This window comes from Hevea brasiliensis, chromosome 6 (genome assembly GCF_030052815.1).
Source record: "Hevea brasiliensis isolate MT/VB/25A 57/8 chromosome 6, ASM3005281v1, whole genome shotgun sequence".
Taxonomy (NCBI): Eukaryota; Viridiplantae; Streptophyta; class Magnoliopsida; order Malpighiales; family Euphorbiaceae; genus Hevea; species Hevea brasiliensis.
In genome coordinates, this window is record NC_079498.1 from 24,626,392 (window position 1) to 24,641,453 (window position 15,062).

Genomic DNA, 15,062 nt, shown 5'->3' on the forward strand with positions numbered 1-15,062 from the left:
CTCTCCTTTTCCACCTATCCAAACATGGTTTTAAGGGCTGGTTTTACTCTTCTAAAATCCTAAACTGAAACCACTGATTCAAACTTGAAATCAGACTCAAACTGGCCTTGACCACCCCCCCAATTATCTGATTTGGCTTTAATTGAGGTTGAAAATTCAAGACTAAAGATTCAAAGACAACTTTAAATTATTATGCAAGTGTTCACTGATTCTTTAAATTTTTTCTCCAGTTAATTGAGCTCTGACCAGAATTTGAACTTGTAATATGAGGACTGACACTATTCTGATCAAATCTTATTGTTTGTATTAGTTTTCGCCTCATAATGTGACTTTACAGTATTTTCAACTAAGATTAATAATGCATCTTCTGAAAAAAATAGACTAAAATTAGCAATGCAAAGTTCATAAATTTATGTATGCAAAAGCATATTAATAGACAAATTAAGTTTGTAAATTAATAATGCTTTGCTATTCCTAAATGAGGCTCATTCTGTTACAGAAATTCCTATTGCAGGCAGACAAGCAGCCAGCCAGCCATTTAATACATCACAGAATTATCAATAAGATTTTGCAGCTAAGGATTAATTAAGGATAGGGGAGGGTTGCAATATGGTTATGAGCCACAGTTCCAATCCACAGCTTCCCTTCTACCTCTCTAACTTCACTTACTAGCTTCATCACTACACCTTTTGGATCCTCAAGAACTTCCAAGATTTCTCCATTTTCACTGAAGAGTGATATGACAGTGTACATCCTCATCCCCATCATTCTTGCTAATAAGCTCATTTGGATTGGTAACCGGAAGTAGATGCTCCTCATCCATGGATTATGTGTGAGGACCTCTTGTGCTGGAGTCCTGCAACAATCTATTGCTACCCAGAATTGTCCTTTATCATTTAGTCTTACATTGTCAGGAAAACCTGGCAAGTCAGCAACAAGTTCCACTGTTCCAGTTTTTGGACCCTCTAGCCAGAATTTCATCAATCTGCATGTCTCATAGGTTCACAGAAGTTACAAATTAATCAGAATCTAATAAAATCACCAGACAATACTGAAACATCTGCATGATGCCAAATGCTCATGATTATGATGGTATTGTTAAAAACTTTTGTGGGATTTTACGCATCAGCAGCAGGTACTTGCTGCTAATCCCTTTTAATATCAAGATTTCATCCTTTAGCAGCAAGTATAACCTGACATTAAAAGTTTCTATTTGTTGTAGTGAGAATAAGAGAAAGCAGGGTGCATACGCTTCTTTACCTGCAATTGGTAGTCTCTGTGAATAGAAGGAATGTCTGGTCCCTAGATAGCTGTACTCCATTCGGAAATGCCAAGCCATCCAATACTACATGAGTTGTTTTGGCAGGAGGATCATATCTAAGAAGCCTGCCAGTGGCTTCTCCTTCCAGCAAAATGAAGAAATGGTTCCTGTAAACAATTTCTCATTACTACTACTATAGGAATTGGATTCAGCCCTGTGAAAATAATAATAGTGATTGTTCACTCACACTCTGTCATATCTCTTGCTAGTGTCGGTAAAGAAGATAGAGCCATTCTCATGTATGTCAAGATCATTGGCAAAGAGTATTGGGTCTCCAGCTGCATGAGTTGCCAAAGGAGCAGCTAGTCCTCCTTCAGGTCCAACAACCAGAAGGCCATAATAAGCATCTGCAATGTATAAATTTCCACTCTTTTTGTCGAATCTTAGGCCCAGTGGACGACCACATCGTTTCTCATGCTTCCATTGCTTAGGTGTGGTTGAATCAACACCTCTAGCACAATGCTTCTCTGACCTTTCAAAGCCAAAACACAAGTATTAGCACGTATCAAGAGATATTATCCAATATCAAATGATTAACTGTTAATTATCAGTAACCAAAGTGTTAATTATTAATAATAACTTGATGGGTGAAATTTGCTGAGGTTTTGAATTCAAGTTTTAGTTGGAGTAAAAGTGTTCTAGTACATCAAAAATTATTAAAAGAGCAAAAGGCTGTCGAGTTTTGCTCTCTTGCATTATGAGACAAGCACACTGACCATTGGCAGTGGCAGATATGGCAAAGCTTTAAAAAAAATTTAAAGTGAAATTTAATAAATTTATTAATTATTAATAGAACTCACCAGTTTGTAGTAACAACAGCAAATGTTTCCCATCCAATAGCCTCTCCCATCCATCTAACAACACGTCCATCGGCTAGTCCAGTGTAAGGACCACGACCAAGGCTATCAAACTCCAAAGATTCAGGGCCAAAAACTTGATCATCAAACTCCAATTTCCCATTCCCCAGACGACCATACTGGTCTCTCGGCCAGTTATCCATGACTTGCTTGTAAGGTGCAATGTCGTGCTTGACAGGCCTGAAGTCATGGCAGCCTACAGGACCCATTTTAAAGGGATCCATTACAACAAAACCTAAGGCTAGAATAAGGAAAAGGAAGAATGGATGCTGCAAGAAAATGCCCTCTCTATGTGAGAAGCTTTTCTTCTCCATCTGATGATGATGGAAAGCTTTCTTTCCTACAGAGAATTCAGCTAGAGTAACGAAACTAATGTTTAGGGGAGCTCAGGTGGGGGATAAGTACCTAACTTTGGTGGGATTTGATATGATGGGAAGTTGAGAACATGAAGAACTTGTGATGGGTTTTAGCGGTTGGAAGTAGTTTGTCTTTTGTTGGCCATGTTTTTTGCATTCTTTTCTGTGTTATTGTTGAGGAAGCAAAATCAAAAGGTACAATAAAGTGCATAGGATTTTGTCTTTAAATATTGTTAATAATATAAGAATATCTTTGGGGTTAATTATTTGAATATGTAAAAAAATTATCAAAGTAATGCCAACAAAATAATGTGTTGCTTTATTGAAGAAATAAAGAATAAGAAAACAAGAAAAATAGCGTTTTCTCGAGTCAATATTAATGTGAGAGAGCTATCATTTGGCATTAAGTGGTGTTTTCTCTAGCTATTATTGTATAAGAAAGTGCTAAGTAAAGTGGTGTTTTTCTCAAACCATGATTGATATGGGTAGCAAGCTTTTTGATACAAATGCTAGTTTAAATGCCATTTTTTTTGTCCTGTTAATCAAATTCTGTATGTAAAATAATTATTTATTAGTTACAAATTCATCATATATTTTTTATAAATTGACTCTTAAAATATTATAATTATTTACAAGTTAATTATTTAATATTATCATTATAAATAATTTTGTTATTATATTTCTCTCTCTCTCTCCCCACTCACCTCTCTAATTTGGTGTAACACCCCTGATTTTTTTATATATTATTATTGGGCTTCGTGTAGGTATCCTCAATTCGCGGAAATTCGACAGTTGTCCGGATCTGTGAATTTCCTATGAACATGCACTACTAGGAAAAGTCTCTGAATTGGATCGAGGTTTTGGCTACCCCACCATTGTCAGGCATCCCGAGCGCGTTCCCGAAGTCGGAATCGGCAAAGGTAAACCCGAGCCTTGCTTTTTCGTAATTTTCTAGTGCTTAAATAGGATTAAAAATCCATAAAATATTCGTGGTAGCTTAGAAAATTACGATTTTTTTTGCAATAGCTTAGTAATATTTCTAAGGACATGGGCGAGTTTTATAATTTTTAGAGCTTATTTGAGCAGTTTTGCAAAAATGATCAATTATAAGGACTAAATTGAAATTTTACATATTGTGATGAATGATTGATTTGATGGGCCCAGGAGGGGCTGTGTGATGTGATTGAGTTGTGGATATATGGATTTTGAGTATAGAAGTGCGTTTTGAACCCTTTTTGCAGGTTGGGTAGGTCCTAGGTATAGGGGAGATTCTGCCGGATTTTCGGCACGACTTAGGACGTATTGGTCTTTTCTTTGTTTGTATTGAGTCGATTGTATTAAATAAATGTAATATGATTGTCGGTGAGCCGACAGCCTTCTTCCTCCTCCGCCCACCGCCACGGTGATTGTCGTCAAGTCCGTGAGTAAAATATTAATTTTAATTGTAATTTCGATATTATTATATGTTCAAGATGCCCATGCATCACTTATATGCATATATTTATGTAGTTAAACTCTAGGCACGATTTATGTTGCATTGATAACTGTTAAAGTGCCATGAATGTTGTTGCGGTAATTTGGAGCAGTGTGCGTGCGTTGGCGTGCGTGTGATGTGGTGTGGACTATGGATAGGACGGGTAGTCACGGCTTGAGTTCTTCGCTGGGACCCGATCCTTCGAGGGGTAGTCACGGCTTGAGTTCTTCGCTGGGACCCTCGATTTGGTTATTAAGTGGAAGTCCGAGCTGAGTTCTTGGCACGAGTTGGATTTAAGAGAGTCGTATAGGGATCGGCTCCCATATATTATGATTGATGTTACGAGTGCGTGAGTGCTCCAAATTACCTTTTTGATGTTATGATGTGAAAATGTTGTTGATGTTGCATTTCACTCTACAGGGTGCATTAGTTCTAGATAGTTATAGAGATTATGGTTAAAATTGATATTTTACTCTCTGAGTCGAACGCTCAATCCTGTTCAATATTTTTTTCAGGCTACAGGAGGATTTTATTTTGGTTAACCTGCTTTTCTCCCTCGCAGGTCAATTATTACTGTTTGTATAAACTTGTTAAATCTTAGAATTTCCGCATGTGTTAGAAATGTTTATTTGATTTGGGTCTGTAAACTAAATTATTATTTTGGGACCTGTAAACCTAATATACTATGCATGTTTGATGGATTGGATGAGGGAGCTGAGCTCCCATTTATTATTATGTTGATGAGTATGTGGAGGGTGAGCTGAGCTCCCCAATTGACTATATATTGTGTTTACAGGTCGGGTGAGTCGAAAACTCCCCGTTGGTAAGTCCATTTTATGGCCGGACTCTGTCCGTTTGTTTTCTTGAAATTGGGCCCAAATGGGCCTTAGAGTTGGGTTAATGAACAGTTAGGCTTACTACGGGCCTCGGGGGCTTTAGGCTGGCCCAGGTCCTAGTGCCGGTCCGGCCCATAGGTTGGGTCGTGACAAATGTGGTATCAGAGCTTAGGCTCCAGATTCTTAGGGAATGTTCATCTAAAGTGTTGGGAAGAGTCTACTAGGAGTCACATGCGGAGTATAGGATTCTGTTTCGTCTTTTCCTGTAATTCTTTGTTTCTAGATTCTACGTTATACCTCGGGAAATATAAGATTACCTCAGTTAGTGTCTTGATTTTCGTGGAGTACATAGAAACATGAAATAGATTTAGCAAACTTATTGAGATCTACCTTGGAAACACGTACTCCAATAAATACTATATTTTCGTCAGTATGGGTTTAAATGGTGTGCCCATTTCGTGCAAGGCACGAGTACATAAAAGTGAGTCTTGAAAGTACAGTTGCCCTAGATAAGGATGAGGATACCATTGCTGGCAGTCATCAGTGGATGACCCAGACAGAATAAGTTTATGATAATAGAAGATTCAAGAGAGATAAGAGATTAAGAGACCTAGTCTGCCAGGACGTATCGTAGTAACTATACAATATTCTCGATGTCTGTTCTGTAAGCTGCAGATTACAGTACCGACATGAGATTATTGTGTAGAGCTGCGTACTTCCCTGTAGTGCTTATGATGAGGATGTTTGCAGGCAGTCTCTGTTTTGGTACAGTAATACCATAACAGAGTTCTATATCTGCAGAGGAGTTGGGAACTCCTAGTTAGGGGTCTAGAGCTAGAATATCGAGAGGTCACAGTTTGGTGATAACTAGAGTCAGTAACTCAGTTACCCCAGCATGAGCTAGAGTTACAGTAAAAGTTGCCATCAGACCAGAGGTTTCGGACTAGTTGCAAAGTAAAGGTGACACTTATAGAGTGAGAATAGTATACCTTGTGTGTATCAGTATGGAATAAAGTACAACCCTACTACCTAGGGAAAGTCGGAACTATGAATTGATGATTCACAGAGCTATAATATGATAGGAGAGTCATTAATTTGACATGGTTTTGGGCAAGGTGGTAAATGTAGTATCTTTGTTGCAGCAAGTTAGGGTATAGTCCTATCTTTTCAGAAGGGATCGAAAGTTATTACTAATAATGGTGACCCACAAAATAGTACTGGATGGACCTGTAGAGTGTGGTAGAGAGTAGTTGGCTCGGGTATCCTGGAGAGGATACAAGTTCTATTATAGGAATCATATATAATTAGATCACGATGGATGTAAATCCTTTGAATTGGATCACTGGTTTGGGTGCCCGGAACCTTAAGTTTTGGCTAAATTGAGTAAACATGGATAATAATAATAATAACAAATAAATAAAATTACTACAGAATCAGTTCTCGAGGTGGTAAGGGTATTATGTAAGCTAAATGATAAGAATAGAGATCATACAATAAAAGTATGACTGTAATTTGCTGAGTTCCTTTCTAATTTCAAATTATTCAAAACAATAGTATAATCTAATTATAATAGTGTTAAGAGTAATAAATTAGCGAAGATAAATCACAGAAGGCCAATGGATAAAGAAAGTGCAGAATGAAAGTTTGGACAATTGATTGCAGATGCAATATAATCTAAATGCTAGTGGAAGTACTAGCTAGAGTGGTCAAAGGACCAAATCTGAGTAGCACAGACATATGATAACGCGATAGAGACTCTGAAAGATATAGTTAGCAAGTACAGCTATTATGTTAGGAAGAAGAATGGAATCAGGGATAGAATAGTCAAGTTCTATTTTGGGTAAGACAAAGGAAATAAATGAAAGGACAACCTAAAGAGCGCATAATAAAAGGAACAAAGTTAAGATATAGGATAGGCTAAGTGTTATTCTTGGCAAGGAGAATGACAAGGATGGAAAACCCAAAATGGGACCACATTAGTGAGAAAAGTGATGGAGGTATGGAATACAATAATAATGAGTAAATGTTAGAAGGTGTGCGATGGTATTGCGGACTACCTAAATAGGTAGAGAAAGAGAAGTTAGTAAGCAGTAAGTTGAATAAAAGTCAGTCTAAGGGATCAAATAGGTATGATGAGAGGAAAAGAATGATGGATAATGACACATAGGTTTTAGGTTAGACTTTTGAGATAGTGAGAAGGTAGTTAGAGGTTCGTTATGAATGTCAGGCAAACATTTTTAGTGTGATCAACAGAATCACTTTGCGGAAGCAATAACAACAGAGCAACAGTAGGGGTAGAATAAAAAGTAACAAGTATGGATGGTAATAAATCACTAGAAAGTTTAAGGATCAAATTAATGACCATAGATAAGGGTGGAATTAGTGTTAAAAGAATCTATTAGCGAGAGAAATCTTTCAGGATTCAACAAAGGTTAAGGGCACAATATAAACGATGATAGATATGAATCATAGGTCGAGTATAAGTAAAGTTAATAAATTATAAAATATTATGTCAGGAAGGACGATGGTACAGTAAAGGGTTCATGCAGATGATACCTTATAGGTAGAGCACAATTGTGCTAGGAGATGATGAAATTTGAAGAGAGACTAAGAAACACAGGTTAAACGTTATTATATGGACAATCGGGCGTAGTTGAATATAGAGGATATTTTTCTTTCTTTTCAAGTTTAGCTCGTGTTTTGATTCAGGCGTTATATAAGGAGCAGAGATCGAGTCAAGGAGACCTAGTTATTTGAGATTTTGATAGGCACCAATTCATATACAATTTCCTGATATGAGAATGACAGTAAGTGCATACCTAGTGTTAAGTATGAAAGGACAAACAGAGTAATGACAAGAGTTAAATTGAGTTAGCTACTAAGGCTTGCAACTGTTTTAAACTATGAGCTAGAGGAAATACTAATTGTGGATGAGTTTCAATAGATGAAATTGTTGCTGATGGGTAATTTGAGGTTGAAGTTTAGAAAGCTATGGGCAGTATATATGATTATATTAAGGAGAATGAACACGGGAAATATCTTGTTTGGAATTAAGGCATGACACACATTTCCCACAGCCGTGTTAGTTCAGATGGAACTTATAGTTTCTGGAGCTCCTATCCATCCAGGATGAGCAATTTCCTACTAAGGCTGGTAGGGAATGATAATGTTCTGATAGTTAAGTTGGGAAAGGGGTTACAAAAACGAATTTTCTATGGTTAATTATAAGTGTTACAAAAGGTGAAGAATATGCTGGTAGGAGAAAATCGTAAGGTTAGAATCTCCGAAGTAATGGAACTAGTAATCAAGATAAGACTAAGAAATAAAAAGAAAGTTAAAGTTGATGATGGGATAGACATCTTTGAAGGAAAAGGTGTAAGGATGAGATAGGACTAAAATTAAGGAATAAGTACAGCAGGTTGAAAAGATACCAACAATACCAAAAATAGGAAAAGGGAAGTGGATAAGATGCAAAGGACAGGAAGAGAGCTCGATATAGTCAGTTATAATGATGAGGATAAGGAGTGTCTAACCACTGCCCCTGTGTTAACACTACCTATGAGCGGTGAAGGATACACCGTGTACTGTGACGCCTTCAGAGTTGGCCTAGGGTGTGTTTTGATGCGGAATGGAAAAGTAGTGGCTTATGCTTCAAGGCAGCTGAAGAGGCATGAGCAGAACTATCCCACCCATGATTTGGAAATGGCGGCTGTAGTCTTTGCACTAAAAATCTGGAGACACTACTTGTATGGTGAAGTGTGCGAGATATACACCGACCATAAGAGTTTGAAGTACATCTTCCAACAGAGGGATTTAAACTTGAGACAGAGGAGATGGATGGAGCTTCTGGAAAACTATGATTGCACCATCCAGTACCACCCTGGGAAGGCCAATGTAGTAGCAGATGCTTTAAGCAGAAAATCTTCTGGCAGTTTGGCGCACATTTCAGCAGAGAAGAGACCGTTGATTCAGGAAGTACATGAGTTAATGGATCAAGGTTTAATCCTAGATCTTTCAGATGAGAGGGTCTTGTTGGCTCATTTTTTAGTGAGGCCAGACTTGCGAGATAGAGTTAGAGTTTCCCAATACAGAGACCAACAATTAATGAAGATCATAGAAAGAGTACAGCAAGGTGAAGGTGGTGAGTTTGGATTTGCCAATGATGGTGCCCTAGTGCAAGGTTCTAGGATGTATGTGCCCGATGTCGACAATCTCAGAGATGAAATCATGCGAGAGGCACACTATACACTGTACAATGTCCACCCAGGTTTCACCAAGATGTACCATGATGTGAAAGATAGCTATTGGTGGAATGGCATGAAGAGAGACATAGTAGACTTTGTGTCCAAGTGCTTGACTTGTCAGAAGGTGAAGTTTGAACACCAGAGACCGTCAGGGAAGTTGCAAGAGCTCCCTATCCCAGAATGAAAGTGGGAAATGATTTCTATGGATTTTGTGACTGGGTTGCCTCGTACCACGCGAGGATATGATTCGATATGGGTAATTGTAGACCGCCTAACCAAATCAGCTCACTTCTTACCTGTGAAGACTACATATTCTGTGGCACAGTATGCCCGGCTCTACATTCGAGAAATAGTCAGATTGCATGGAGTTCCGGCTTCCATAATATCTGACAGAGGGCCCCAGTTCACTTCTCGATTTTGGAGAAAGTTGCAGGAGGCACTTGGCACACAGTTGAACTTCAGTACGGCTTTCCACCCTCAGACAGACGGACAGTCCGAAAGGACAATCCAAACACTGGAAGACATGCTTCGCATGAGTGTTTTGGATTTTGGAGGTCAATGGGATGAGTAGCTAGCTTTGGTGGAGTTTGCCTACAACAACAGTTATCACTCCAGCATAGGGATGGCACCCTATGAGGCATTATATGGAAGAAAGTGTAGGTCTCCTCTGTGTTGGACAGAAATGGGGGAAGCGAAGGTGCATGATGTAGACCTAGTGCAGTACACTTCAGAGATAGTTCCTTTAATCAGGGAACGACTGAAAACAGCTTTTCGAGGCGTAAGAGTTATGCACTCCCCCAGACGGAGGATGTGGAGTTTGCGATGGCGACTATGTATTCTGAAGATTTCTCCAATGAAGGAGTCATGAGATTTGGAAAGAAGGGCAAGTTGGCACCTCGGTATATTGAACCTTTTGAGGTTCTTGATAGAGTTGGAGCGATTGCCTCACGGTTGGAGCTACCACCCAACCTTTCTATCGTTCATCCCGTGTTTCACATCTCTATGCTCAGGAAATACATTCTCGATCCTTCTCATGTACTACAGTCGGATGTAATAGAACTAAAGGAGAACTTGACATTTGAGGAGCAACCTGTAGCCATAGTGGACTACCAAGTGAGACAGCTAAGATCAAAACAGATCCCTATGGTTAAGGTTTTGTGGAGGAGCGATCGGTGGAAGAGTGCACTGGAGTCGAGCGGGACATGCGTAGCAAGTACCCTTATCTGCTCAATGTGTAATCATGTACTTTATTACGCCTTGTGTAAAATTCGAGGACGAATTTTACGTAAGAGGAAGAATGTAACACCCACGATTTTTATATATTATTATTGGGCTTCGTGTAGGTATCCTCAATTCGCGGAAAATTCGGCGGTTGTCGGATCTGAATTTCCGGCGAACAGACCACTAGGAAAAGTCTCTGAATTGGATCGAGGTTTTGGCTACCCCACCATTGTCAGGCATCCCGAGCGCGTTCCCGAAGTCGGAATCGGCAAAGGTAAACCCGAGCCTTGCTTTTTCGTAATTTTCTAGTGCTTAAATAGGATTAAAAATCCATAAAATATTCGTGGTAGCTTAGAAAATTACGATTTTTTTTGCAATAGCTTAGTAATATTTCTAAGGACCGCGGGGCAGAGTTTTATAATTTTTAGAGCTTATTTGAGCAGTTTTTGCAAAAATGATCAATTATAAGGACTAAATTGAAATTTTACATATTGTGATGAATGATTGATTTGATGGGCCCAGGAGGGGCTGTGTGATGTGATTGAGTTGTGGATATATGGATTTTGAGTATAGAAGTGCGTTTTGAACCCTTTTTGCAGGTTGGGTAGGTCCTAGGTATAGGGGAGATTCTGCCGGATTTTCGGCACGACTTAGGACGTATTGGTCTTTTTCTTTGTTTGTATTGAGTCAGATTGTATTAAATAAATGTAATATGATTGTCAGGTGAGCCGGGACAGCCTTCTTCCTCCGCCCAGCCGCCACAGTGATTGTCGTCAAGTCTGTGAGTAAAATATTAATTTTAATTGTAATTTCGATATTATTATATGTTCAGCATGCCCATGCATCACTTATATGCATATATTTATGTAGTTAAACTCTAGGCACGATTTATGTTGCATTGATAACTGTTAAAGTGCCATGAATGTTGTTGCGGTAATTTGGAGCAGTGTGCGTGCGTTGGCGTGCGTGTGATGTGGTGTGGACTATGGATAGGACGGGTAGTCACGGCTTGAGTTCTTCGCTGGGACCCGATCCTTCGGGGGGTAGTCACGGCTTGAGTTCTTCGCTGGGACCCCCGATTTGGTTATTAAGTGGAAGTCCGAGCTGAGTTCTTCGCTGGCACCAGGTTGGATTTAAGAGAGCTGTATAGGGGATCAGCTCCCATATATTATGATTGATGTTACAGGGTGCGTGAGTGCTCCAAATTACCTTTTTGATGTTATGATGTGAAAATGTTGTTGATGTTGCATTTCACTCTACAGGGTGCATTAGTTCTAGATAGTTATAGAGATTATGGTTAAAATTGATATTTTACTCTCCGAGTGACGCTCAATCCTGTTCAATATTTTTTCAGGCTACAGGAGGATTTTATTTTGGTTAACCTGCTTTTCTCCCTCGCAGGTCAATTATTACTGTTTGTATAAACTTGTTAAATCTTAGAATTTCCGCATGTGTTAGAAATGTTTATTTGATTTGGGTCTGTAAACTAAATTATTATTTTGGGACCTGTAAACCTAATATACTATGCATGTTTGATGGATTGGATGAGGGAGCTGAGCTCCCATTTATTATTATGTTGATGAGTATGTGGAGGGTGAGTTGAGCTCCCCAATTGACTATATATTGTGTTTACAGGTCGGGTGAGTCGAAAACTCCCCGTTGGTAAGTCCATTTTATGGCCGGACTCTGTCCGTTTGTTTTCTTGAAATTGGGCCCAAATGGGCCTTAGAGTTGGGTTAATGAACAGTTAGGCTTACTACGGGCCTCGGGGGCTTTAGGCTGGCCTAGGTCCTAGTGCCGGTCCGGCCCATAGGTTGGGTCGTGACATTTGGATTATATAAATTAGCGATGGAAACAACAAAAAACAGATTGATATATCCATCGTTAATAGTATAGGTCAGCTATAGATTTATTGCTAATCCGTTGATAAAGCTTTTCAATGATGAGATATTCATTAATAACCATAATCTGTTGTAATTTGTAGTATCAATAATAAATTTGTTACTAATCAATGTTATTAGCGATAAAATGTTGATTCGTCACTAAAAATTTTAGCGATGGGACTCCAACAATTGCTCATGCATTTAGTTTTGGGCTCTGGCTTGGCCACATACATGGACTTGGGCTTTGGAATTCATTGTGGCTTGAAACTTCAAGGTGGATTGGGGCCCTTTCCGCCAAACATCCGTCGCCCATAAATTTGTCTAGAAGATATCTTTGTGGTGTATAGGGTAATTAAAGTAGCGAATATATTATGTATGTTTAGAGGAGAATGTGAGGGCGTAACTAATATATTTATTATGATTAGTTTGATATAAGAGTTCTCTTGGGTATAATTAGGTTGATAGGTAGCATAGTTAAGCTTGTAATGTATAATTATTTATTTGATTATAGCAGAAGATGGAATAATTGTAGATGTAGTTTTATGTGAAGAAAGTAAACTACGTAAATATTGGTGTATAGTGTATTTATTTTATTTCTTTATAATTTATACTCTTTCGCAGTATATAATAATTTTTAATAATTAAACTACTTTTTTAATCTAAATTTTAATCAATTTGATCGGATATATAATATTACACTTAATTTTAAAAATTTGGCCTAAATTATCGAAATTAAGATATTTGAATTAACATGCAAAATAGGATAAAATTTTAAATTTTTATTAATATTAAATTTTATTTATTTATGTAAATAAAAATAATTATGAGTTACAAATTATTTGCACTAAAGCAGCCAACAATTAACCTCATTTGGACCCGCAGAGAACACAGGAAAGAAGACCTGGACATTCAATCGCACGGGAAACCACCTGCCGATCCTTCGAAAGAATAGTAATACAATAATTACCCACCTCCCTGAGACCGGATTTCCATACAAAGAAGACCCAAATTAGGCAGAACAGCACTTTCATATACTCAATTCGTCAGTCCATCAGTACTAATTCATATATATATATATATATATATATATATATATATATAATCAATAATGTGTTACCTTTAATTGCCTTTGGGACACTAGCAAGCTAATGATGGATGGAACTGTAAGTGCCATTATCATTGTAGTGATATAAAGTTGCATTACTAGTCTAAAGAGCTTTTTTAAAGTTGCTTCTCTTTTTTGGAGATATACTCATTTATTCTTGCCAACTGGCGATGAGGAAATTTATGTCAACATTACTTCTATTAATCAATGAAGCTACACATTAATTACACACAATATAAAAGGTTAATTGGTAAAAAAAAAAAAAAAATCTAGCCATACGATTGTTGCTCGTTTTATTAAAACTTTAATTTTGAAAAATTAGATTAAATTTTTTAAATTTGAATAAATTTTAGAATAAAATATTATTTTAGTCCTTATATTTTAATGAAATTAAAGTCTTTATATTCTGAAAAATACACTATTTTGTCTCTATATTTTACTTTCGTTAAACTATTTAATCACTCTGTCAATTTTTTTTATTAGTTAATACTAGTTAAACTATTATTTAATCCCCCTATTTTAGTAAAACTAATTAGTTAATTTTTATATTTTGAAAAAACATATTATTTCTGTAATTTGACTTCGCTAACTAGTTAGTCCCATAGTTATTGTTTATACTTAAACTATTATAATTCTCTTTTCCTTATATCTTTCTTATCCTCTTTTATTTCTCTCTCTCCATGGTTATTCTTTTCTATACTCACACCCTTCTCTTCCTCATTTCTATTTGTTTTCATCTGCAAATAAAAATGATACAAGTTGTTTACACGAAAAAATTAGTTAATTTCCTTAAATTTCTAGGTAATAAAGGAAAAATATTTTTCAATAGAGAAAACACAAAAATAATGTTCAAGAATTAGAAATTAAAAAATATATATATAAATTCATATTTAGTCTCCACATAGCAAAATTTCTACTTTTAACCAAAATATATTTTTCAACATACATGCACCAACTAATTAGTTTTATTAAAGTAGAAGGATTAAATAGTAGTGTTTTTCAAAATACATATATCAACTAATTAGCTTTCTCTTTTTCAAAATACATATATTAACTAATTAGTTTTCTTAAAATAAAGGGACTAAATAGTAGTTTGAATAGAATGAATAATGAAAAATTTGACTGAGGGGCTAAATAGTCTAACAAAAGTAAAATATAGAACTAGATAGTGTATTTTTTAAAATACAAGGACTAAGTAGTCAGTTTTGTTAAACACAAGGACTAAATAGTAATTTTTCAAAATTTTATTTAACATTCAAATTTTATCCCCAAATTTTAATAGATAAATTATAGTTTAGTCCCTATAATTTGGCAAAACCTACAATTTACTCATTGTATTTTCAAAATAAAGTAATTTAATCCTTAAGATTTAACAAAACCTATAGCTTAGTCTCTTTGTCCAATTGACCATTAATTATAGCAAAAATAACTATAAGCCTTTGATTCTACATATTTTTTAGGAGACAGAAATGGGAAGTCATGAGCTTCCTTGCCCCATCACAAAATGCGATTGAGTCCTGACTCACCTTTGTGCACAAGCAAACTCATAGCCATGAGAAACGCGAAGTTCAAAGTTCTAGGGAGAGATCTCATAGGTCGAGTCGCAACCCATAAATCCAACTACTAGTTATTTGTTTTATTGGTGCAAGAGTTTTTTTTTTTTTTTTATTTCAAGAAATTAAAATTTCACAAATTAAAATCTAAAAAACATGTATTGGACAACTTAAGAAAAATTCCAAACAATTTTAGAAAATTCTTGACAGGA

General features: G+C 36.7%; 1 protein-coding gene across 1 annotated transcript; it reads right to left on the minus strand.

Annotated features, from left to right (window-relative positions):
• Window positions 1-387: 387 nt before the first annotated feature.
• On the minus strand, window positions 388-2,608 carry LOC110664092 (protein STRICTOSIDINE SYNTHASE-LIKE 13). The gene is made up of 4 exons (XM_021823624.2): window positions 2,122-2,608; window positions 1,509-1,793; window positions 1,261-1,428; window positions 388-985 (listed from the first exon to the last, which is right to left on the minus strand). The coding sequence occupies exons 1-4, from the start codon at window positions 2,490-2,492 to the stop codon at window positions 586-588; spliced, it is 1,224 nt and encodes a 407-aa protein (XP_021679316.2). The 5' UTR covers window positions 2,493-2,608; the 3' UTR covers window positions 388-585.
• Between the last annotated feature and the right edge of the window lie 12,454 nt (window positions 2,609-15,062).